The 25,427-nt window shown below is 50.4% G+C and overlaps 1 protein-coding gene across 1 annotated transcript in view; it reads right to left on the bottom strand.

Annotated features, from left to right (window-relative positions):
* Positions 1-10,612: 10,612 nt before the first annotated feature.
* Positions 10,613-25,427, bottom strand: part of Apcdd1l (APC down-regulated 1 like) — a 53,152-nt gene continuing 38,337 nt past the window's right edge. Inside the window, exons 2-4 of the mRNA XM_023707518.1 lie at positions 21,543-21,681; positions 18,379-18,931; positions 10,613-13,805 (exon numbers count right to left, since the gene is read on the bottom strand). Coding sequence (XP_023563286.1) covers positions 13,050-13,805; positions 18,379-18,931; positions 21,543-21,681 — 1,448 coding nt within the window. The 3' untranslated portion in view covers positions 10,613-13,049. The remainder of the gene's footprint in view (positions 13,806-18,378; positions 18,932-21,542; positions 21,682-25,427) is intronic.

Genomic DNA, 25,427 nt, shown 5'->3' with positions numbered 1-25,427 from the left:
AAATTAAACCAGATGCACATGTGCAAACATTTAGTGTGAAAAGCTGAAAGAGTAAATAAGATCCAAATTGTACAATACGTATTATGAAATGGGAAGAAGCTTCTAAAGGAAAGAAACTGGGATAGTGGAATAGAAAAAAGGAAAGGAAAAGCAAAATATAATATATACATGTTATATGTAGGCATGGATATCTCTGGTACTAGGAGAACTATAGCCGCAGCTCTGAGGCAGGTAGACCAACCTTTTGTTACGATATTTAATTTATGACTCAGATACCCTACAGCCTGTGGAGTGGACTGGTCCTCAATCCTTTCAGCACAAACAAACCCGAAGCCACGCCCCACTTTTATTACTGTACAGATTGAACTGGTGTCCTGTCAGCATTCTCAGTGCTAGCACACTGCGAAGCATTTGCTTAAGCTTTTAGAAAGCAGCTTGGGAATTGGGTTCCCCCAAAGCAAAAATCGGTATCTGTCTTTTGGGCTTCCTTTGTACACTAATAAAGGGGTCACACAATCTCACTCACTATACCCTGCTATCCAAAGGTGTCAAAGGCGTGTAATTCTAAGGAATCCCCTTTGCGTGTTCAGAATCTTGCGGTGCAGAAGAGAAGTATTCATTTGATTGTTTCTTCCCCCAGCCTTTGGGTTCTCTTAAATATGATAAAGCCTGAGGACTTTGCTTCGAGGCTGAAGTGTTAGCTCTAGAAACCTTAGAACCCCTGTCTGCTGGAAAATTAGGGTGTGCTTTGGCTAGAGAGCTCTCCTGCAGGGGTCGGGCAGCAAGGCACACAGCAGTCCATCGTGTACAGAGTGCAAGACCGTGACCTGGGCAACAGAACGCAAGTTGTCAGAAAGCACTTGTCCAGAAAAGATGTGGACCGAGGACTGCATGGTCCACATCAGTTGGGAGGACTGGATGTGAGATTTCCCAAAGGCAAAGGAAAGTGGGAATGTATGCAAAGGAATGTGAAAGAAGGGATCTTTCAGATCCGACATTGAAAAACAACCTGCATCTTCTGGGATCTGAAAGAGGAGAGAACGAATTAGGTGTCCCTGGATGGATTGGACTACTGCTTTCTTATCGATCTAAGGTCCTGTACCAACTTCCGCCGTCCATTGGGGTTTTGAATTCCCAAGATTGGAGTTTTGTACTGGCTGTCACACTGCTTGAGTAGTCCTTAAGTTGTTGATTATAGGCAACAATCCTCTCTTGACTTCAGGCCTTAAAGGGTCTTCTCTCTAGTGAGGAAAAATAGGACCTTTGAGATATTTCCACCATGGCAGCTCTTATTGTTCTATCGGTTTTATCTTTAGCTGTCCATACTTCAGGATTTCTTTCTTTCTCCATGTGGAGGAGAAAGCATACCTGACGTGGGTCATATAGCATTCAAACAAGATAAAATATTTCTCCTTAGGAGGGGAACTGCGTTTTAAGGCGTAATTAAATCAGAATGTGTGAAAAGAAAACCATCCCATTTGCAGCCTGAGGGTTGTAAGTGAAATAGTGGTTTGCCTCTTTTCCAGGGACTCCTTTCACTGAGGTAGAAAGCCTGGAAGGAAGGTCAGGGTTGAGAAGGACCGAGAGACTCACACCAGTGTCCAGCAATAGGGTGGCCTCGTTTCCCTGGATAGTTCTGACTTCCCGATCACCTCCATGGAGATGAGGTCTGGCCAGAGAAAAAAGGCAGAGCGCCCTGGGGCCCTCTCATCTTGCTGGACCAGCTGGTGAGGTGGGTCTGAGCTTTGGGGCCTCTGCCCCAGAGAGCTGTCTGGTTTGCAGTGGTCGCTTTCGCACTCAGGGTATGGCTCAGGAGACCTCTCATGGCCGTCGCTGTTGGGGTGGCCTCGCTTCTGCAGCAGAAGCAGATGAGTTTAGTCATCAAGGCCTAATTGGAGCCCCAGGAATTAGACTTATGGATTATTTCTCCTCCTCCTCCTCCTCCTCCTCCTCCTCCTCCTCCTCTTCCTCCCCTTCTTCCTCCTTCTCTCCTCCCACCTCTTTTTGGTACAGGGTCTTGTTATGCAGCTCAGACTAGTAGGGATCCTCCTGTCTCAGCCTCCCCAGCTCTGGGATTACAGGCTTGCGCCACCACACCCAGTTCTAGTAATCGGCATGGAGCGCCTGGGCTTCCAGGGCAGTGCAGTATGTGGTACTGGGGATCGAACTCAGGTCCTTGCACTGGCCAGGCAGGCACTTAGATACTGAGCTCTCTCCCTAGTCCCTGGTTTATTTCTTTTAAGTCCACAACAAAAGTGGGCATTTTCTCTTCCTCTCTTTGGTTTCTCTTCTTGGCCTCTTCCTGGTCTCGATTAACAAATACTGAAGTGGCAATTTTGACTACAGCGGCAAGTGTGCTAGCTGGAGGAAACGCATCTTCTGCAGCTTTTTCCTAGCATCTGGGCTTCACTGGATAGTAAATTTGTCTTTAACAATAATCTGTCCTGCTATTGAATTAGGAGCTAGGGATGTATATTTTATCAATCCCATAAATGATATAAGATGGCACAAGGTTTTCTTCTCTTTCCCTTGATGAATAGTTGAAAATTTAAAATAACAGAAGGGCTTAGTTCTCATTCTTGTGAGATCTCCAAGAATATACGTCTGGAAATATCTCCTATTGCAATCTCCCATCTGGCTGGTGGGCAAGTGGGGGTCTCCTCTGGGGGCCCCTGGGCTCCGGCAGGGACTCTCTGTTCTTCTGGCTGCCTGTCTTCTGACCTCTTGGAATTAAGATAATAGTCGTCATTTCTAAATGTAACAGCAGCTTATAGTGCTGATTGTCTCTTGGTATCACTCAATGTTTGACTTAAGAGTAACATTACATCTCTCCAGTCTAGTTTATAGGTCTGAATAAGCCCTTTAAAGACATCCATGTGTTTATTAAGGTTGTCTGAAAACTTTCCTAGATCTTGTTTGACCTGTCTTAGGTCACTAGGAGGAAAAGACCCGTGAATACGGGTAGTTCCGTATTGCCATTCGCTCCCTTGGGGCTTATATTTACATTTTGAATACAACAAGAACTCTGAACATAAGGTAGTTCTGACTACTGTCATTCTTACAGTACAGTGCTAGCTGTGAAATGGTACAGTGAATGCTCCCCTCTGCATTCCATTTTGGCTCTAGGGGGTAGGAGGGCATGCATGGGTGTGGAGAAATAGTAAATCATTCTTTCTCAATATGTGAGGAGTAAAAAAAAAATATGTGAAGAGTGTAAATCACTTCTCTGATAGCTGTTTTTCTCCACAAAAGCCAATGTTTAAGAATGCATTCTAAAGAAGTAAGAGATTTTGACACTGAATTTCCCATCTGAAAATATAAGGGAAAGAGTTGGCATCCTTTGAATTTCTACTTTATTTTCATGTCCCCAAGGCAGCTCCTGAGGTGACCCACTCCAGGCCAGGTGGCTGCCATCTGGAGAGAAACCGGAAGACAGGTTGGCTTGGACCCGCCACTGGCTCCTGACCTTTTCTCCCTTAGGATCTCAAACGTCTTACTGCAGCAGGTGCTTCTAAAGCGCGCGTCACGACTGATTGCAGGTGTAGCGGCTGTTTTAGGGAAGGAAGCACTGCTAGCAAAACCAGTAATCAAGAAATCTGAGCTGCTACTTTCCAACTCTTTGGAAGAGAATCAGGAAAATATCAAGGGCAAACTGGAGCACTTTGCAGCCCGCAGAGGAGATCACCCCTAGAGGTAGAGAGCAGCAAATCAATGGCTTGGAGGAGCCCCGCCCCAGGCCCTAGGGTGAAGAACCCTCTAACGCAGCTGTGCTGTCTACCTAGGCGGTCTTCCTTCGCAGCAAGACAAGGCTGTGCTTCAAAGTTCAGGGCAAAGCTCCTGCCTTTGAAGCTCCCAAGTTAAGCTTACAGCCCTCACTCAGCTACCACAATCTGCATGTTAGTAATGGCCTACTTAGCCGTTTTCTACGTGCAAAGAAACAAGAGACCGGCTGACTAAAATCTTTTCTTATGCTTAGAGGCACAAGTGTAAATCATTTCTCTGATAGCTGTTTTTCTCCATAAAAGGCAGACAATTTTTGCAAGCTGCCTCAGCTTGACTTCCTGGAGAGAGGGGTGGTCTATCTGCAAGGTGGTTCTAACCTTAACTCCCATTGAGTTAAAGGAGAAATTTAGGGGGAGTTTTTCACCTACTAGCGAGAGAAAATGGTAAGTGGGGATTTTTCTGCTGGTTACCCAGTTAGGCTGTTGGAACCTCGCTTCTGCTGAGGAACCTTTGGGCATCCACCAGAGTCACCCTGGCCCTGACCCCTCAGTTGTCCTCTCAGCTTTTGCTGAGATTCATGTTGACCATCCTCCAGCTGCGGAGCTGGTCAACATTCCATTGGCTATTGTCTTCAGTGGGGGTTCACCAGGAGGTGCTGGGGAATCTGTCTTCTGCTTTAGGAGTGGAAGCTGCTCTAGAGTATTTAGCCAGCTGGGAGGATGACCACTGCTTGAGAAAGCTGTACAAAGGATAGATGAAAGCCTGGCCTAAGTATAGACGAGATTTCATAAAAAAGACCCATTTTACAGAATTTTATACCGAGTCCACTAGGGGGCGTTCTAACATTGCTTTTCCCTAGTGCTGCTAGTGCGTGATAAACAACCAAATGCAACGTATACAAAACAGGAATTCAAGACCTTGTCCCTAAAAGCAAATCATAATATTTCCCACGTTCTGAACTTAAATTTATCATCATTTTTAACAAAGAACAATACATAAAAGAGACAAGGCATAAGCAATCGACAAAAAGCATAAAATTCAAGACATAAGCAATGGATAGACAAGAATGTCCTTTGTTCTTTTCCCAGTATTGGAAGTCAAATTCATGACCTTGCACTGGCCAGCCAGTTGCTCGTGCCACTGAGCTATATCCCCGAGGAGGACCATTGTTGAATACTTAACCTGAGTCACAATCCAGAATCTATGAAATACAAGCAAACTCTTACCTTTGTCCAAGGATCTCAGTGTGGACCTGCAAAATGTTATAGGAATGACAGAGGACCTCCAGATAATACAAATAGTATAAGGGAAGTATCGTAGCTTCCATCCTGCTACCTATCCAATCTGCCAAGTTTGTGGTCCCCAAAACCAAAGAAGAATTTTAAGGAACTGGTTAAGAGCAAGAAAAATTGACTGGGGTGGGGGGTAGGTGGGTGGGAGAGAAAGCCTTTGTCTAGGAGAGACACCAGAGGAGCCTGGAATGAGGGTTACCCTCAAGCACACTTCTCAGGGGAAGCGTTGTGGAGTAGAATCACACGGTGGGTGTAGAGAGGGACATTATGGTCAACTAATAAGATTACAAGTATAGTCACTTAGGCAGCACTGATCCAATGGGGAAGCAGTCACCTAGCAAGTGTACAAGGACAAACGAAGGCTTTTCATGAAGGGCTGGGTCAGGGACACTCCTGGACCCCTCCCAGGTGATCAGTACCTATTTAGAATATCAGTCATCATTTATCCCTAGGGAAGCCTGTAGGCGTAGCCATCCTGTCTTTTGTCTTGAGGTGTGGCTCCTAGGGGATGTGCTTCTGCACTGGCTCTATTGCGGGCCTCACCTTGTCCGACTGTGTATAGTATTTCTAACTAGCTTAGCTATCTGTAAGAATTTTATTATTTGATTTGGTATTTTTATTTATTTTTATACTAGAGCATTTTATGTATCTAATTTAAAACATTTGTAATTTTATTAGTACATGTTTGTAGTACATGATGATTATGTCCATCGTGGAGAGGGAGTTGGCACACACACAACACACATCTTTTTATATTCTCTTCCCCTCCCTCTCCTCCTTTCTCCCTGTATTTGGGTGCATAGCAAAAAAGTCCAAAGGCTTCTGATGGGCTCAGAAGTAAAACCAGCCATCCAAGTCACTCTAGCTTTCTCTTCTTAGAGGCAGCAAGGGCAGCACTTTGAACAGCTTCTTCTGGTATTAACCTCAATAGCTCCAAATAATGTGGTTAAATTATTGATTTTTTTTTTTTGCCTCCAGGTATTATCTATTAATTTCTTCCTATGGAAGCTGATAACTTGACTCTCTAATCTTTTCCCCAGCCCTATTCCAAGCACAGATCTTCGTCCTTTTCTCTCCTAAAAGTTCTGCCACAATTTGGCTATGTCAGCATGATAAAGACCATGAAAATACTTACAACTGTGCGGTGGATGAGCTTTTGTGATTACATTGAGCTTTTATGCCTGACCCTTTGTTCCCCCTGGAGTTATAGATCCTCTTAGCCTTCTGTGTATCTGTCCACAATTCAGTCCCCAAACCTGACAGAGGTGTGCATTTCCTGCTCGCACCCCACACACCAGGTAGGCTGTGATTTGTACTGATTGCTCCAAGAGGTCAGTGCCGGAGCCCTCATTCCTTTGCTCCCCTCTGAACTGACTGCTGTTGAGCCTTGCCAGTCCCTTCATTCCCTGTTACTACCATCACTTCCTTTAACCTCTTTTGGAGTGGAGCTTCCCTTTTTAGTTCTCTAGTTTCCTTTCTTGTTTTGCTGCCTCATCTTGGGAGAGCATATCCTCTGCTGTACCCCTAAAACAGGAGGATGTGGGACATCATTTTTCTGACAGGTCCCCATATCTGGAAATTTACTGTTCTGCCTGCTCCTTGAGTTGATAGTTGTGCTGGGTATAAAAGACAATGCTGAAAACCATTCTGAGCATTTTGAAAGCCTTGTTTCACTGATTTTCAGCTTTTAGTGTTACCCTTAAGAAATCTAATGCCATTTGAGTTCCTAACCCCCTTTTCTCTTTTACTTCTAGGATTTTTTTTTTTTAACAGTTTACACACATTTTATTTACTCAATTGAGGCTTTTCGATTGTCCATATAAGATACTCTGTGTAGTTGATCCCAGCATTGTTCACACCAATTTCAAGGAGTTTTGTTCTGGTTTTCTGTGTTGAAGTTGTTCAGTTGCTGCTGTTGGTTTGTTTTCTTTTAGGATCAAAGTGGATGCTTTCCCAGAGAATATTTTCCTTTTCTGGCAGTTCTTTCCTGGATTCTTTCCTTTGCATAATTTTACTTGCAATGGAACCAGCATCCTAAAGTCACCACAATAAATCCTCCTATACCAACAGCATATGATCTTCTAATTCTGCTAGTTAACAAAAAGTATCCAAGTCCAGCCACAACAGATCCTAGTGAACCATACAATACTGAATCCTGTGCACAGGGAATGTCTTCAACATCTAAAATTCCTAGGAGCTTACGGGGCAGGCAGATGCTGTGCCACTGAGCTAAATCCCAGCCCTCGGGCTCCATCGGGGTGGCTGTCCTGCTCATTGGAGTGCCCTAGGGAGGAAGCCCTGTATTCAGGCAGCCAATTCCTAGGAACTGGATGCAAGGGTCTTCCCTCTCCTGAGCTCACCAAGCTTGCTAGGCTCCAGCGTGGCCACCAAGGCCCTGGGAATTTTTTTTTTTTCAGCTACTTATTTATTTATTTTGTCTTTTTGGGACAGGATCTCGCTGTGCAGTTTTGAGCTTGCTTTGTAGCCCATGCTAGTCTTGAACTTGCAGTGATCCTCCCATCTCAGCCTCCAGAGTGCTGGGACTACAGGTGTATATCTCCATGCCCAGCTTCAGCTTTTTTTTTTTTTTTTTTCCAGAGCTACCTCACCAGCGCCAGCTTCAGCTTTAATTTTCAATCTTCTTTTGACTGTTTTCCATTAGCAATATTTGTAATTTTCATGATTTCTTTCTTTTCTATTATTGATTGCTAGTAATTTGCATTTGATTTATATATACCTCCCCAGGGACATTATAACTTTTGTTGTCCGTCTCAGTTACTTTTTTGTCATTGCTGGCACAAAATACCTGACATCCAGAAGTAAGGAAGAAAAGGCTTATTTAGCGGAGCTTTCAGTCTATGCTCAGCGGGCTCCAAGAGAGAGTGGCACCTGGCAGAGGGCACCAGCTCATGGCTGCAGGAAAACAGTGAAGAGCAAAGGCAGTGGCTACAGCAGCAGCTAGCTGCTCTCCCCTCCTTACATTGGGATGCAGATTATCTGCTGAATGTAGCGCTCACATCCACAGTCCCCACATTGATCATGAATTAATCACAGACTCTAGAAGCCGCCCCAATGACTGCATGAGGTTTTGGGGGGGATGCCTAGGTACAAACCATAACACTGTCTAAGTTATTTGTTCTTATTCTATGAAAGGAACTGGGAAATGGTGGTTTTTTACTTTGTTTTGTTTTTCATGGTGCTAGAGATCGAACCCAGGGCCTTATGTGCACCAGGGAAGCACCCTACCACTGAGCTACACCCCCAGCTTGATGGTAAAGGGTTTAAGTCTTCTGGGCATCTGTTTAGCAACGTACTCTTAGTTACCATTTCTCTAGAAGCTACATGGAGAACAAGGCAGTGCCATGTCACCCTTAATGTGTAAACTTTATTTTCTATCTATATTTTAGCATGATAGCTTGGCCTAGATTATGGTGAAGTTCAAATCTCTTTTTAAACTTTTGGTTCCTTACAGGGCTTAGGGAGAGGACCTGGTAGTTACCACCCCTTTTACCTTCTACAGAGCTGTGAGCTATGGTAAGGCCAGCCTTGTTCTAGCCCCACTGTTTCCTTGCCCACTGGATGCCTGGCTACTGATTCCTAAACCTATAGAGGGATCTGCAGAATGAGGTCTTTACTTAATGCAGTCTGCTTTCAACAAATTGCCCTCAGTTGTCCAGCTTATGGAATCCTGCTGGCTGCATTTTTGTCTTTCCTATTTAGCCATCTGATTTTTGTGTCTTTCAGTTGCTTCTTCCTAATTTCTTGGGGCTGGAAGAGGAGGTGAGAGCATGTGCTCCTCACTCTCCTTAGCCCGGCATCTGATGGGTGCTCAGTAGCTGTGCCTGATGCTTACTAAACACACAGATGATTTTAAGGCGAGTGACCATCTATATTGTGTTGATTTTTTTTCTGAGCTACTTTTATGTTACTTTCTTTTCTGATTAAAACATGTCAAATGTAAACTGAAGAGAGGTGGGTTATGAATAAGCCCTAGGAAATAAATAATGTGCACTGGGTAGAGACCCATCCTCACTGAGACCTGGCTTACGGCTATTCCTCCAGGATCTATCAGGTTTCAGCTCTTGTCACCAGGGAGAACTGGGCCAGACATCTGATCTTGTGTGGGGCTGAGAGGCTCCCAGCTGCCCTAGTCTTTGTAAAATGAGAAGCTTGGGATACTGTAGGAACCCTGGGCCAGGCCCTGGGGCCCTTTATTTAGGAACAATACTTGTCCTTAATGCCCTTTTAGAAATAGCCAGGCCAATACAAAACAGATCCTGAAACCCAAGGTCTGAGTTCTTTTTTAAAAATACATTGCACAGATCTGTTTTTTTTTTTTTTTTTTTTTTTTTTTTTTTTTTTTTTTTTTAACCAGGGATTGAACTCAGGACCTTGTGCTTGCTACACAAGTGCTTATGCCACTGAGCTATCTCCCTGGCAGAGAGAGAGAGAGAGAGAGAGAGAGAGAGAGAGAGAGAGAGAGAGAGAAAGAGAGAGAGAAAGAACGAGAACGAGGGAACGCCTGCCTAAGCTCCAGCAGCATGGAAATTCTAAGCCAGCACTTGGTTGTGTGGTTGTCACCATTATGGTCACAGAGCCCCCGGCCCGGGCTTAGCATGTCCGCCCATGTGGCCTATATCTGCTAAACTCCTTCTGGGTGCCAGGTGTTGTTCTGCAGGCAGGGCTCCAGGAGGGACGGGAAGGTCCAGTGTCAGCTCCTTCTAAAGGAGAGGAAACTAACAAACAGGATCTTTCCAGATTCAGAAGAGAGAAGAAAGGGGTGTGGGTGGGGGCACGTGTGACTGCAGAGCTCCGCAGGCAGTGGGAAGGGAGTGCGCTCTCAGAGCTTGAAAGCTTTACTCTTGGAAGTGTGTACAGATAGTGTGCTCCTGCCACCATCCAGCTAAGGGCAGCGTGCAGGCAAAGGCGCCAGCCCTCAGCCCCTGGAGGCCAGCAGGAGTCGATCAGCAGTTTCGGGCGGTTGCCCAGCCTTGTCCCTGCTGGTGGGCACAGCCCCTGGCACAGCCCTAACACAATTCTGCATCCTGCGTCAGATGCGCTGGCTCATGCCTGAGTCACCCGGCCCCTGGGAGAGGCTGCACAGAGCAGGGCCACGCATCACCAGCAGCCGCATGCTGCTGCTCAGCCCAGTAGCACCGCTGGGAGATTAAACACACTCGCTTAGAGCAAGGCAAAGGGAAAACTTCTTTCGATAACCAGCATCTGTTAGTTAATGGGCCTCTGAGAGCTGTATACAATTTAAACTTTTTATTTAAAAACAAAGCTCGTTTACTCTCCCAGGAGTTGCACTGTGAAATTACCAACAGCACCCCCAACCCCCAAACGTGACTGAACAGACAATAGAGAACATTATTTGTGTTTTTGTTGTGAAACAGGGCTGGGACTTGCTTTCTGTGGCTGAAAGCTCTCTGACTTTTTCTTTTTCTTTTTTTTTGTGGAAGGGAGGGACTCAGGGTTGGGGGGCTGGGGGAGCTGGAATGAGCCCTGCTGCCTCAGCCCATGGGTGGGGCGATGCTGACCCCTACCACAATTCTCTGCCTTCGTGGTTCTGGTCAGCACTGCCAGCACCCAGTCCAGGTGACCACAGAGAAAGGGAGCCATGTGGCGGTGGTGGCGGCGGCAGCGGACAGGGTATCTGCTCAGCACATCTCCTGGTGGGAAAAGGCTTGTGCCAGCTCCCACAGAGTGCCCCAAACCACTTTCTTCAGACCCAGAGGAGGATCCGGTCCCCCAGCTGCTGAGGCTGTGAGACAGAAAGCCTGGGTCTCTGGCTCTGGGTTCTAGCCGCTCGGGCCTGGAGTCTGGGTTTCTGGGTCACTGCGTGCTGCTGGCCTGTGGCTGGCACCTTTCCCTTCTGAGCATCAGGGTGCCACATCTGGCCCGAGGTGGTGGCCCGTTCACAGGTTTCCGAGTGGCTTTCGGGTCAGCAGTGTTCACTGAGCCTCTTTCTGCAGGCACCAGACGCTGTGGACCCCACTGGAGAGATGGCTTTGAAGGAGCCTGACCTCCCCCAAGTGCTGACCTTCTAGGTGGGAGAAGCAGAGAACAAATGTGAGTAAGTAAGACCATTTTATAGCACAACATAAAACAGGGTAGGTAGAAGGGCAAGGGGAAAGGGAGCTGCTTTGGGAGTTGCTGATGGCAGGCCTCCTGGAGGAGATGACATGTGACTTGGAAGTTGAATGAAAGAACCAAGTAGCTGGAGGTCTTAGCCAGGAGATGTTTGCAGGGGTGGGAGCCTGTGCAAAGGCCCAGAGGCAGCGCAGGCTCAGATCATGGAAAGGTCATGTGGACCAGGAAAGAAGAGCTGCACTGTACCCGGTAGGCGACAGCCAGCCAGATCTGGGGCTTCTGTCTGGGGGCAGTGGAAGGTCATGGGGAGCTATAGGAAGGCAGGGTAGGGCCGGGCCAGAAGGCACAGCAAAAGAAGCAGCTGCCCTCCACTGGTTTTATTCCCCTTCACACATCCTCTGGCGGCCACTTCACTTCCTTTCTTTAGGACCGTGATCCCCTTGGTTGACTTTAATAGCCAGCAAGAACATTTTTCAGGCTGTTTAATTTTATTAAAAAATTCAAATTTGATGATGAATGGTGACGCAGTTTGCTCAAGCCTCAGATACGAGACTTGCTCAGCTGTGGACATCGACACGAACCGTCTTCCTCACCGGGAGCTCCTGGTCCCACTTTAGCCTAAGACCATAAATAACTTCGTTATTTCTCGTAATTTGGTAAATATGCCAGGGACATGGGTAGCTGTCTGAGACCTGGGGGGAGGGGAGTATTCAAAGGAGCCCAACCTCCCCTAAGAGCTGCCTTTGGAGGGTATTTTCTCCCAAAGAATGGGTGATAAGTGGGAGCAATTTCAGCCCCACAGTCTCAGCGAGGACAAAGGCCTCTCTTTGGAGGTGTCAGCCTTACAGAAGTTCTTCAAGGTCTGGGACAAGGGTCAGTGATAGGGATGGGGAAGAGACAGAGGGTGAATCAGTAGCTCACAGTCCCCAGAGTCCCCCAGCCTGCCACCATGCCAGTTACTCTCACAGTGTACGGACAAGGCCTGGGAATGTGGGCACAGCCTGTTCCTGCCATGACAGATCCCTCAGCACCAAGGGCACTGACATTAGTGTTGCAGGTGGGTGGGCCAAGCTTCCTGGGCCTGTAGGGGTTCCTGGCCTCGTCTAGGGTGGCCTGAAAGTTGAACCCCAAAGATTCTTCTCCTTTGTCAGCTCAGCAGAGACAATCTGCAAAATCAGATGGTGGCACAGGGCTAATTACAGAGCATGTTGGTGCTGCTGCTGTCATTAGTATTAATTACTTTCCAAAGGCTGGGAACGCCACTGTGCTCCACGGACCTGCCCGCAGCAGCCAGCCCGGTGCTCCCTGGTGTTCCCCTGGCGCACATGGGAGCCACAGAGGCCCAGGCTCCTCTTGCAAGCTGGCACTGGAGGACTGGGTTTATCCCCACTCAGTGTCGACAGCTTGAGGTTTGACTTGCAGAAGCACAGGCAGATGCCTGCAAATGCCAACGGTCAGAACTCAAGAAGCCAAGTTGCCCCAAAGACACAAGCCCTTTACTAGAAAGCCAAGAAGGACTGAGAGCTTGAAGCGGTATCTTTAATTCATGGCCCTGTTTTGAGTCTCTGTTGCTAAATCAGAGTTAATAAACTTTAAGCCATAACCCACAGGCTCAGCTGATTCTCAGAGTCTTCCATTCCCACTCCACAATCCCAAGGGTAAGGAAGAGAGAGCGCCTTGAGCACTGAGCAGGGACACTCTTGTGGCCCTGCTTGGTGCCTGTCCTCCAACTACCCAAGAGAAGGAGTGGAAAAATTGGGGTGGGGGTTTAGAAACTTAGATAGCAGTGTGCTTCATCCCGCATTGGGGACAACCAGTTCTCACAGGTAGCCATGGGGGACACAGGCCGAGAAGAGAGGTGGCCAGGCCGGCCAGCGCTCCCACAGGGTGGCAAAGGACAACTATCCTTCCTGGGACGCTGCCTTGGATGGAAAACTGGTGTCACAACCCCAGGAGGAAGACCAGCCCTGGAGCAAGGAGCAGAAGGGGGACAGGGACAGCTCTGGGACACAGGTCCCCGCTGCTGGGGGCACTATGCGGTCGAGACCTGGGGGCGTCCTGGGCGTGTCCCCCACACAGCACCAGGGGGGCCTGGTAGGACGTGGGGCGCTTCTCAGGGGTGTCGGGGCTGGAGCCGTCCGAGGGCCGCTGTCCGATGAAGAGCAGGCTTTGCCCGCGGGGGTCGCGCTCCACCTTGAAGAGCTCGTACTCCACGTGCGGCAGCCGGATGCCCAGCGCTGCACACCCGTTGGTCGCCGTGACGTCGCGCTCGACGCCCACGGCCCAGGCCCCGGGGCGCCCGCAGCTGCCCGGCTCGGAGGCGTTGAGCAGGGCCACGGTGGCTGGGTCCATGGGTGTCACGCGGGCGCGCGTGACCTCGAACTCCAGCTCGGTGCCACCGCGCACCGTGGCAGAGGGCGCGCCCTGGGAATAGCTGCCGGCTGCGACCACGGTGAAGGTGGGCTGGCGACACTCGGGGTCGGAGAAGTGGTGGTAGCGGCCCTCCCAGGAGCGGCCATGGCCATGGAAGGTGAAGAACCGCGTGAGGAAGAGCACGGCGGGGCGCACCTCGCAGCCTGTGCTCACCCAGCGGCCGCTCAGGCGCAGCGGCAGGGCCCGGGTCCAGGGCAACACTGGCGGGTGGTGCTCGTCAGCGTGGGCCACCAGGGCACAGGCGGGGCAGGGCTGCGCGTGGTGCTGCGGGGAAAACGGAAGAGAGTCACTGTCCCGGCCCCGGGAAGGTGGCAGGGACCCCAGGCTCCGCTCCGAGGGTCTCTCCCCCGCCCTCCTGGCCTCTATGCAGAGTGGCCTCGCTGCTGTCCTTCCCCAGGGTCCTTGCACATGCAGTCTCTCCTGCCCGGATGACTGGCTACCAGGACCAGCAGCTCCTGTCCTCTCTCAGGTCTTTGCCAGAAGGCAGAGCGGCCCAAAAGTGGCCTCTGGGGCTGTCGCATCCCCTAGCAGCCACACCACTCCCCGCCATCCCTAACCCCACTGACGGCTCCCAGAGCTCCTCTGTCTTCCTTGCCTAGCACAGCGCTGGCTGACAAGACACCAGCTTGTTGAGTGAGTGAATGGAAAGCAAAGGGGGTGAAGGTGGGCATGCGCCTTGGAGTTGGGCGCTGTCTCTCTCCTGCCCAGCCTGCCTGCTCCTGAAACTGGACTTTTAGAGTTGCTCTTTCTCTTTACTGTTCGTAAGCCCCCCACTCTCTGAAGCACTTCCTAAGAACTATGCTGGTCTCTCATCTGGAGAGACTGTTATCTGTCCTCACCTAGGGGAGGAAGCCGAAATCCAGACAGGCTAAGGGCCCAAGCCCTGACATTTTTGTGCCAAAACTTCCCATCAGTTTGTTTCCGCTACAGGATAGAGGCTTTTCTTTTCTCTTTTTGATTCCCTCGTTCTCTCCCTTCCAACTGGAGACTGAGCCCAGGGCCTTCACACTGAGCTGTATTCCCAACCCTTTTTATTTTTTATTTGGAGGCAGGGTCTCACCACCTCACTAAATTGCCCAAGATGGGCTGAAACTTGGGACCCTTCTCCCCCAGTCTCCCAGAATGCTGGGTTTCCACGCACGTGGCCCCACTCCCAGGAGAACGAGAGCTTCGTCTGTAGAAGTCTCTGGTTGGAAGGTGAGCAATTGACCATGGCAGTGAAGGCCAAAGGTGGTCAGAATGTCCAGGCCATTGGAACCCTGTTGCCTCAAGTGCTCTTAAGGCAGTAGCTAAATTGTAACTTAAACTCTAAGAGCTCCAAGTTGTCCCTTCTGGTGTCATTTATAACAGGGAAAAACAGGTCCACTTAAGGTTTCAGGCACTGTTGCAGCCTCTGGTTACCCCAGGCCCTGATCTGGTTTTTCTCTCTTTGGCCTTCTTTTTCCAACTTTCCATATTCTCCTGAGGTAGATTTACAGTAAAACACATCAACAGGAAGCAGATGTTAAATCAAATTTCTTGGGAGTAGTCAGTCTGCATTGTGGAGTGAAAAAAACCCAGCAGAAGCCAAAAAGATACCAACACTGACATTCTCCTTTCTTTCTTTCTTTCTTTCTTTCTTTTTTTTTTCTTAAAGGGAGTTGTGGCCTCGAATTAAGTCCAAGACATTGTTCTGAAAGACAAATGGCTTTGGAAGAGCCACCTGTCAAAGCTGGCCTGGGAATGACCAGATTCCCCTGCTTTCACCATTCCCTGGGAAAATCAGTGTCCAGAGGGAAAGGGGGCATTTGGGAGCCTAGCTGTGAAACTAGCTCTAGTATATATAGTTTTATGCAAAAGAAAAGAAAAGAAAAACAACCCTTAAAAGATCTTCACAGATTATTGCTGGGTCGGGTTTATGCCAAAAACAAGTGGCACTGGCCTGGGTTAGGAAGCAAATATTGGATGATTGAGGGACAGTCTACCTACTTTTCTTCTTTTGGATTGACACATTTTAAAAGCTTTTATTATTTATTTCGATGATGAATCTAGCCTTTCCTTGATTTCCACAGCTCGGGAGACCGCGTCACTTTTGCTTTGGGGGACTCTTTCCCAGAGAGCTGGGAGGTATTTGGAGTGCGAGTCAGTGGCTGTGGTAGTGCCCATGGGAGAGGCACAAGCTTTCCCTTAGCCTAGCTGTCGGTGATTGGGACGGGCTAAGAGTCCACTCTAATTTAGGCTTCTTAACCCACAACCCGGCTGTTGTCACACTAATTGACAGGACGTAACGCATTATATCAAAATAACAATGTTTGGGCACACGGGCATAGACACCCGTGCAGAGGGGAGGCTGGGGTATGATGGATAACTTGCGGAAGAGGCTTTGGCACAGCAGAAACCAAACTGGCTAACATACTTCCTTTTAGGCGACTTTTTGGGAGGTGGAGGTGGAATACTGTGGTCCAGACCCAAAGATACACGAGCTATATCCCTAGCTGTGTTTTTTCTTTCTTTCTCTTAAATTTTGAGATAAACTAAATCACCTCCACTGGTCTTGAATTTGCAATCTTCCTGCCTCAGCCTCCCAAGGAGCTGGGGTTACATGTTGGAAACTTTTGAAGGTGGTGGCGAAACAACACTCCCTTGCCTTTAGACCCCTCTCAGGCGCCCTTCTGCAGAGGCCTGGAGTTGCACAGGTTAATAAACAAGGCCTTCTTTTTGGCCCTAGCCAGCCAAATTCACACTTGTGTGGAAGCCAAACTCTTACTGGCTTAAGCCTGTTATATAAAGTTATTTCTCAAACAGAACATAACAGTTTCTAATTAACCCCCAGAGGTGACACTAGCTCCGACGAGTTTGGTTGTGTGTTGGCTGATTGATTAGGATTCCATACCCAGGCAATGAATGTGGGGATCAAATTGGTTTTAAATTAACTTTTAAAAATGTTCATGTTTACCATCTGGTTTGGGTTGTGGACAAGGCTTGGGTCCCAGAGAGCATAAGGTAACAACTAATTCGTTATTTGGGGATTTATCTGCAGTATTTCCTTCTCTGAAATTATCTCCCACCTCTGGAGGGGTTTCTGAGCGGACGTTTAATTTAATGTCTGTACATCTGGCCCTGCTCAGCCGTGCACACATTCCTATGTGTCTTGCTTCTCAATCACATCGCAGGCCACAGCGGGGAGAGCGGGGATGCAACCGGCAGCCCTGGCAGCCCTCTGCATTCCGAGCAGCTTCCCCTCCTGAGGGGGAGGCGACAGCCCGCAAGCAGCTCGGCCCCAGGGCCTTCTTCTCCATGTAGGATGCACACCACAGCAGCCCAGAACATTTGGCTGAAAAGGGAATAATTTCCAGGCCACTCTAAGAACCCTGAGGCTGATTTTCTGATTAGAGAAAAACTTGTCATATCCCTTCTGTGCTGCATAGATCCTGGGTTTGAGGAAGGGAGTAGGAGAGGAGGCAGAAGCTGAGTGGATTTGGGTCTGTCTCCGCCCCAGTGGCCTGCCTCTTGGGGCTGGGACAAGTGGCCACACCCATGGGTGAGAGGTGGCCCTGCTTGGCTTAGAGTCTTGAGTGTCTCATACACAGTGGACACTCAGTATGCGCTGAGGGGCCCAGGGCTCCGAGGGTACACGATGGGGCTGGCTACGCTCATCCCTTCCTCTGTGTCTCTATTGATTTGCACTTTGAAAAAATATTCCCTGGGTGCTTTGTGTGGAAGGTGCTAAGCCACAGCCCTAACCTCAACGTCACGGCCGTTAACCTTTCACTAGAGCTCAGCCGTCTTCTAACTGAGGCGGTGGGCAGCACGCCCCGGCCGAGCCCGCAGAATCTCTGGCAGTGTCCTCAGTGTCACAGACACAGGGAACACTGTTGACATGCATCACTGCTTGGCCATGAGGGTGAGAAAAGAACTCCTATTCTTAGTATTTCTGTGTCACACATTCATGCGTAAGACTTCAGTAACTACATTACTGTATCTTAATGGGATTGGTTTCCATTAAATCCAATATATTTTTATCTTATGCTTTTAAAAAGTGTTTTTCAGAAGGGAGGGAAGGTTCTTAGGCTTCACCGGCCTCCAGCAGGGTTTTCTGAGGACGGGAAGTTGCCCTCTTTGGCTTAGACGTAAGGTCGAGAAGCCCACACGTGCCTGGCTATGTGTCAGGAGCATACTAGTCCCATGAAGACAACTTTCCTTCTGCCTGTTTGTCCACCAGGCAAAAAAAGCTCTCCTAGGCTTTCTCTAGATTGGTCCTGCACTCTCCCAGGCCCTTGTCGTGAGCACCTGGGGTTCACACAGTCACACACAACAAGGTGTGGGGGTGTGTAGCAGAAGACCTCCCTAGAGGGTATGCCGCAGCCCAGGCAGAGCCAGGAAGAGGTGCCATCTGCCTCATCGATTCGCCAACATTTGTTGGCCTTGACCAGGAGCCACACTCTGTTCCAGCTGGTGCCAAGTTCCTGCCCTTGTAAAGGGTCTAGTGCCAGAGGGGACATTTGATTGAAGAACCAAGAAAAGGAGAAACCCGCCCATGCCTCGTGCTCGGCAGAGGTGGAAATGGGTCGTGCAGGGCCTACAGGGCCCACACCTGGGCCATGGGTCATGAGGCCTGGGGGTGGCAGGACCAAACTGATGTTGCCTTCTGAGACAGCAACAGCAACAAGAAGCACAATAGCAAGGTCGTCTTGTAAAACCCTGGGAAGGGCGTCTCAAGTGGAGGGAACGGCAGTGTGCGCAGACCAGTGTAAAGGGCAGTGATGGGAGCCGTACACACAGGAACTCAGCAGGGACAAAATCATGCAGGGCCTGCTAGGCAGGCCCCAGAGCTCCTTTCCCAGGGGCCCAGACTCACCAGGGCGCTCTGCAGTGGGTGCTGGTAGCCTGTGGGCCTGTAGTGCTGCCTCTCTGCCCTGTCCGTGTGAATGTCTCCTAGGTAGAGTTCCTCCACCAGCTGGGGTGCAGCCCCGGGCTGTGGCTGCAGGTGGCGCTGCACGCGGACCAGGCTGAGTTCGTGCATGCTGAAGCCCATCTCCGCCATGCAGTGCCGCTGGGCCCGGCTGCTCGGCAGCTCGTACAGTGCTCCAGGCAGCCAGGCTGGGGCGCGCGGCAGCCGCGCCATGCAGTCCTGGTCTGCCCAAGTCTGGTTGAGGCGCTTGGTGACATCAAGCAGGGCACGGCGGCTGTGGAAGACAATGCCCACTTTGTGCAGGTGGTAGTCAGCTTCCGTGGCACCCCGGGTGACCCAGGAGGCCCGGCGCAGGCGCACTTTGCCCTTGATGAGCAGCGAGTGGGTAGGCTCCTGGCACGAGGGGTCCCTGTAGTAGAACTGGTAGGCGCGGAAGAGGCGGTTGGGGTAGAAAGTGTAGGAGCGTGTAAGGAACTCTGGTCCCGGGCGCACTTCGCAGCTGCCAGGGAGAGGATACACAAGTGGGGTAGAGCAGTGAGCACCAGCCCCGGACCCCCCCCCCCCGCCCCCAGCCTGCCTTCCAGCCCCCTGAGCTTGGGCCTGAGTAGAGCTGGGCAGGTAGCTGCGCTGTTCGGGTTGGCGGGCTTCCATACAATGCCCTGTGGCCTGCACTGTAGCGTTCCTTCTGTTGGATTCTGGGGCATTGGCCACCATGGGGGTGGAGTAGGCATGACACTGTGGTCTCAGGGGGTAGCACCCTGGCTTTCCCCCCTTGGGTTCTGGAACCTGGCACAGAGCTGCACACACTGGTCATGCCCTGGGTCCTTCCTAAGAGATCGAGGAATGAGTGAAGCCCAGGAAAGCATTGCTAGCAGTCTCCCCTCCTCTCCCCTTTCTTTGATATATTAACTTCTCTAACCTGGGATCTGTGCTGGGCTTTCTGGGAAGCTTTCTCTGCAAAGGGGTCAGATCGTAAATGTTTTGATGTTGCGGGCCAGATGGTTTCAGGTGGAAGCACTCGAGTTTGCAGTTGTACAGCTAAAGCAGCCGCAGATGATCTGTCACTGAATGGGCCTGGTCTTGTGTCAATAAAACTTTATTTATAAAAACAGGTGGTGGGCAGGCATTGGCCCCCGGGCTCTGTTCTGTTGATAATGCGAAGAACAATTCCAGGGGAAGAGAAAGGGATGCCAAAAGACTCCTAGGAGTGACAGTCATGCCCAGGGACTTTCCCAGGCTTAGGTGGGACGGATGGTAGATAAACCCCTACTCACAATTTTGCACTAATCAGGTCCCACCTACCTACTCTATTTTCCCCTGTGTTTTAGTACCAAGGCTGCAGGAGCAGTGGGAATAGTTATCACGCAGCATGAATTCCCTTTTCTTTCCATCTTGTGGCTAATGCTAAGGAGAAAGTCTGTGTTCACAGTTAATGCATCTTTAACACCAACTTCTTCCTTTCCTTCTTTCTTTTTTTTTTTTTTTTATCCCCAGAGAGACAGACTTGGAGTCTTAGGTAGGCCATTAATCTAGAGAGACTCTAATTATGCTGTTTTGTTTCACTGAGTTTCTTTTTATGGTTCCTTCTTATTTATGGCAAGTGGCTCTGTTCTCTGTATCCAGGGTGATATTATGTTTCCTTTAAAAATAATTATATTACAGTGTAGATGGTGCAGTTTACTGTGCGCCAATTATACCTCAATAAAGCTGTAAAAATGAATGAAGATGTTTAAGTAAATAAAAGCAAGTTGGTTTAAAGAAAAATAGTGAGCAAATACCAGAACAGGTGGTGTTTAAAAATAGGGAGGGGAAGCTGGGTGTGTTGACACATGCTTGTAATCCCAGCACCGTGGGAGGTTGAGACAGGAGATTCACAAGTTCAAGCTCAGCCTCGGCAATTTAGCAACTTAGTGGGATCCTGTTTCAAAATTTTAAAAGGGCTGGGAATGTAGCTCAGGACCCTGACCTTGAGTTCAATCCTAAATACTGCAAAAAAGAAGAGGGGTCCCCCATGTCCCTGATTGCTTCTGGCAAGGCCTGGAGAGCAGGGAGATTTGATTTGCCCAGGCTGCAGCAGGTCACACTGGACATCCTGGGGAAGGTTCCAGGCCCTGGAGCCTGCTCTCCTCGCAGGAGGCTGTAGGCCTGTTGAAGTGCACAGGAAGGGAACTTCCTAGGAAGAGCACCCTGCGAAAAGCTTCTGAGAACTGCTCCAGTGTGCTGTGGTCGTGGGACCGGAGCTGCTGCCTATATCCGGGTGCCCCCTCCCGGAACCTCGGTGCTGCCTCAGGACTATGTGGTGCTGGGGGCCTGGACTGCACCAGGACTGCTGAGGGCTGGGCTGCAGAGCTGGGGGATGTATGCACAGTGGCTCTGTGTGGCACTCAGCCCCTCCTCCCCAGGTGCTTGTGGATGCTTAGCAAGAGGGTTTCTGCATGAGCTCAGGAGGCACATGGAGGACACTAGGGTCTAGTCTTTGGCCCCAGAAAGGGGCTGGCTGAGGAGAAGGAGGTCCAGAGGAAGAGAAGTGGAGGCAGGTAGGCTCCTCCACTGGCTGCCAAGGGCTTTGGTGATGGGGTGCGGGCCACTGGCCTCTGAAAGTCAGGCTGAGCCCTTCAGGCTGAAAGAGAATTGCGCAGGCATGCCCAGGCTTGCTCTGGCTGCCACCTCCCACCTCAGGCCCTTGGCTCCAGCTGTGTCCATTGCCTGGCTCTTCCATGGTGACACAGACTCATTTTAGTCTCCAATCTGGAGGTCGCCACGCCCACAAAGCCTCTCCTGAGCACGCTCTCTCCCAGTCTCTTGCTATTATACCTTCAGTTTGAATGCCTTCATTTCAGACCACACTCTCAAATGTATAGTATTTACTTCTGGGGTTGTATGTTTAGTGAATGTCCCTCTGCAGACCCCATGTGCCCTTGTTATTCTATGGCTCCTGTCGCAGGTGCCATCTGGAGAGGGAGGGAAAGTGAGCCCATGTGTTTCACAGCTGTGGAGCCTCTCAGGAGTGGGGGAAATTGGGTCCACTTCACAGATGGGGCAACTGAGGCTCAGAAAGGGAAATGCCTCCCACCTTAGGAGCCCACCATCAGGCATCCAGGGGGTCTTACCCAGTGGAGATCCAGGGCCCATTGAGGTGCGGGGGCAAGATCACAGTGACAGGTATACTCTCGGACACTGGCTGTGGGCAGCGGGGCTCCCAGAGCAGGCGGCTGCTCTGTGTGGCTCCAGTGGCCTCGGAGATGCTTGCTGCAAGCCAGACACATGGGGTCAGGGATCCCTAGGTCCACTCCACCTCCCCTGCTGTCCCCCCGAGTCAGGGCCCCCGCTTGGTAGGCAGCAAGGCTCCCAGCCCTGAGCCTCTGGGAAAGCAGGCCTCGAAGGTGGCAGCCCAGGTCCCAGGCTGGGCTCCTTAGATTATTCAGCTCAGGGCCTGAGACTGCTAGGTGCCCAGCTGTTACACAGAGCTGCTGCTGCAGCCGACCCCTCTGGGTACTGCCCAAGGCCCCTACACTCCTGGACTGCACCACTGCAATCTGATCTGAGGACCCCAGCTCCCCCCTAGAGTGGACCACTCGCCCTCGAAGAGGCCGTGGTTGTCAGATCTGTACCCGTCCCAGCCACTTAGTTGCCTTCTTACTCCCGCGCCCGCTTGCTCTGTGAATGCCACACGGCGGCATCCGTGGGCCTCTGACCAGTGCTTGGTGTTCAGCTGACACCCAGTGCGTGGGTGGTGAGTGAATGAGGGCTCAGCCAACCAGCAGTTGCCCAGGCAGGAGGCCACCTGCAGGTCACATCCTGTCCCGGTTGGGGGTCTGGGCAGGAGTTGGTGCTTCCAGGAAAGAGGTGGTCGGAGGGTGATGTGAGCGGCCGAGGTAGCTGCCTGGGGCTCTGGGCTTCCTGGTGACCTTTAGATGTGCATGGCCCAGACAAGCCAGAGCATGGGACAGCTCATCTTCTAGGCTCTGCTTTGAGGGCAGCACCAAGATCTGCTGCCGCAGAACAGCGATTTGCCCAGAAGCTGCCCATTCTCAGGGGATGGACTGAGACAGTCTAGGAAGTAGGATGTTTGGGACGCGTGTGTGGTGTCCAAACATGACAGCCATGGGCTGCGTGCGTTCACAGTGGTCCCAGACCCAGCTACCCCACCACTGCATGGGCTTTCCAGCCTGGTCCTTTGAGGGAAGCTGTGGCTGGAGTGGATGGAGAGAGGCTGAACCCCGGGAGTGACAGATGTGGCAAAGATGCAGCTAACCAGGGACTGGAGGTTGTGGGCTGGTGGAGAAGCACAAGCTCTGGCCCTTCCTTTCCTGGTGCCCTTTCCCAGGTGGAGTTCTCGGGGAACGAGGGGCCCTCACTGCCTCTTTGGAGCTGTCTTTTTGGACAGATCAACCCCAGACTGCCTCAGTGGCCTCTCAGGAAAATAAGGTGGAGCAGATTCCTGTTTGCTGGTGGTTGGGAGCAACATCTAGCCTCCCTGGGGAACTGCGAAGGCAGGAGAGACATGGATGACACCAGCGCAAACAGTGTGCTTTTTATTTTGGGACAAGATCTTGCTATGTAGCCAAGGCTGGCCTGAAACTCGGCAATCCTCCTGCCTCAACAGGGCAAATGCTGGGGTTACAGACTCATGCCACTACACCCGGTTTGCTCTGTACATTTTTATACATTGTTGCCTCCCCTGTCTGCCACAACCCTGAAAGCCAGGCATCAGCACCATCTCCCTCCTCAGGCACAGAAACACTAGGCTCAGCTCCCCCAGAGTTTGGGATCCCCGAGTGGGACACAACCTAGGCTGCTGGAATTGGGCTATGTGTGTTTCACCCCCAGGGAGGGCGCAGGGACTCATTTGGAGACCCAGACTGCAGGTGCTGCCAAGCTGGCTGCGTTTACAGTGAGTGGATGGGTGAAGGCGCCAGGCAGCACTGTGGCCCTGTGCTCTTGGGCCAGTGACCTAATGGTGTCAGTGAGCCCAGTAAGGGAATGAAAATGGACCTGTAGCCGGGGCTTGAATGCACGTGTTGTCACTCGGGCAGCTTGGAGGGTGTTATAGCTTTGGAAGAGTCAAGCTGGGTCACTCTGCATGAAGCCACACACAGTGGAGGTACCTCAGGGACCTAAGCCAGGACATGATCGTGGGTGGGGTGCACATCCGCGCTGGCCCCATCCCACACACCTCCCGGAATTGGAGAGACGGGCTCAACGAGTCAGTGCCACGCACGTGTGGATTCCTCGGCAGCCAACTTCGTCAGAAGACGCTGGGTCCCCTGGATTCAATTCTGCAGGTTAATTCGAACATCACCAGTGTCAGTGAAATCTGTCTAAAAGTGTTGATTTGGAGAGTGGATCGAAGCAGAGCGAAGGCGAGGACCAGAAGGGGTCAGCCTTATTTGCCTTGTAGGAAGAATCAAGCCTACATTTCAGAGTGAAACAGCAAATGGACCCTGAAAATTATATTCTCATTGTTTCCATGGAACTGGGTTTTGTGAGGAAATGTTTTCTATTTGAAAGAAAACAAACCCTTTTCCTGCCCCGCCCCCTCCAAAGGCACTGAGGAGAGATGGTGGAAATGCTGTGTTTTGTTGTGAAACCTCAAATATTATTTTTATCTTTTTTTTCCTGTAAGAAATTAGGGCTTAATTATGTCCACAGACTGGCGCATGATACAGATCCTCTGCCTTCAGCACACACACACACACACACACGCACACGCACATGCACATGCACACACATACACACACACAACCTCAGACACTGCTGGTAGATACACCCCAGTTGAGCACTGAGCTGCCTCTTGGCCGTTTGTGAACCTCTACTTCAAGGTGGCAAAAATAAACTCAGCCAATTATAAATAATTCCGTGACTCTTGCTCCACTGGTGCTTTGGGGGCAGGCTTTGATTTTCTCCTGGGTTTTTTCCCTCCCATGCTTTCTACCCCACCCCCCTCCCCAGAAAAACGACTGGAGCCACGTGGTGCTGTGGTTGGGTGTACAACTTTTTACAGGGACCTGATGGACTCAGTTAAAATGCAGGGACCAAATTGATTTTTATAAACCATGGTTTTTTAATTAACAGTGGTGTCCACTTACTGCCATTCATTATTTACTGTTTACCCACTAATTAAAAATTATGCTGCTTTTGCACTCATAAGAGCAGGGACATTTGAAATTAGATAGCATAGTTCAAATTACCTGCAGAATTAAATCTAGAGTGCCCAATTGCTCAGACCGGGCTCCCAGAGCTGAAAATATGATCTGCGGCAGCCTGATGTGTTCTTGTGAGCCGGAGCACCAGGGACAGGCCAGTTGGGCAAGCGCCATGTGGAGACAGCTTGGGCCTACGAGAAGCTGACACTCATTAGCTCCTGACGTGTGGGCTACTGGGCTAAGGTTGTCTGCAGAGTCTCCCCATGCTGCCCACCCCAGGAAGCATGCCTGGGCAATCCTCTTGGCTAGAGGCTACCTTCTCCTGTCTGTGACCCCTGCAAAAGACCCAGGGGAGGCAGTTCCCCAAGACAGGGATGCAGCCCTTCCTTGGCCTGACCCTTCCCAAAGACACAGTGTACCATAACGTGACATCTGTCAGGTCCCCTCCTCAGCAGATGGGGACACTAAGGTTCAGCAGGGTGGAAGGACTTTTCTTTTGTCATTCACCCCTCAAGTGGTTGTTTTGTAGTCAATTTACAAACAAGGCAGTAGCATACATAGACCCTAAATTCGACCCTAAATTCTGCACCTTAACCACTGGGACTCACAGCATTTGGCACATTCACAGCATGGTGCGGTGGCCCCCAAGTGTGACAGCATTCTCTCCCAGGCTCCCCACCCAGCCACACCCCTCCGCTCCCCTCTGGCTGGCAATGCTGTCTGTGTTTTCTCTGGGTGGACTCGCCTATCCCAGGTAGGTCCCATGAGCAGCATTCTATCATACGAGTTAACACACCTATAATATTCAAATGACAGAACTAAACAAAAAAAGGGATACAGATGAATGTT

The sequence above is a fragment of the Octodon degus genome, unplaced genomic scaffold (genome assembly GCF_000260255.1).
Source record: "Octodon degus isolate 3935 unplaced genomic scaffold, OctDeg1.0 scaffold00296, whole genome shotgun sequence".
NCBI classification, from domain to species: domain Eukaryota; kingdom Metazoa; phylum Chordata; class Mammalia; order Rodentia; family Octodontidae; genus Octodon; species Octodon degus.
Note: the sequence above shows the minus strand (reverse complement) of the source record. Positions and strands in the feature narration are given on the sequence as shown.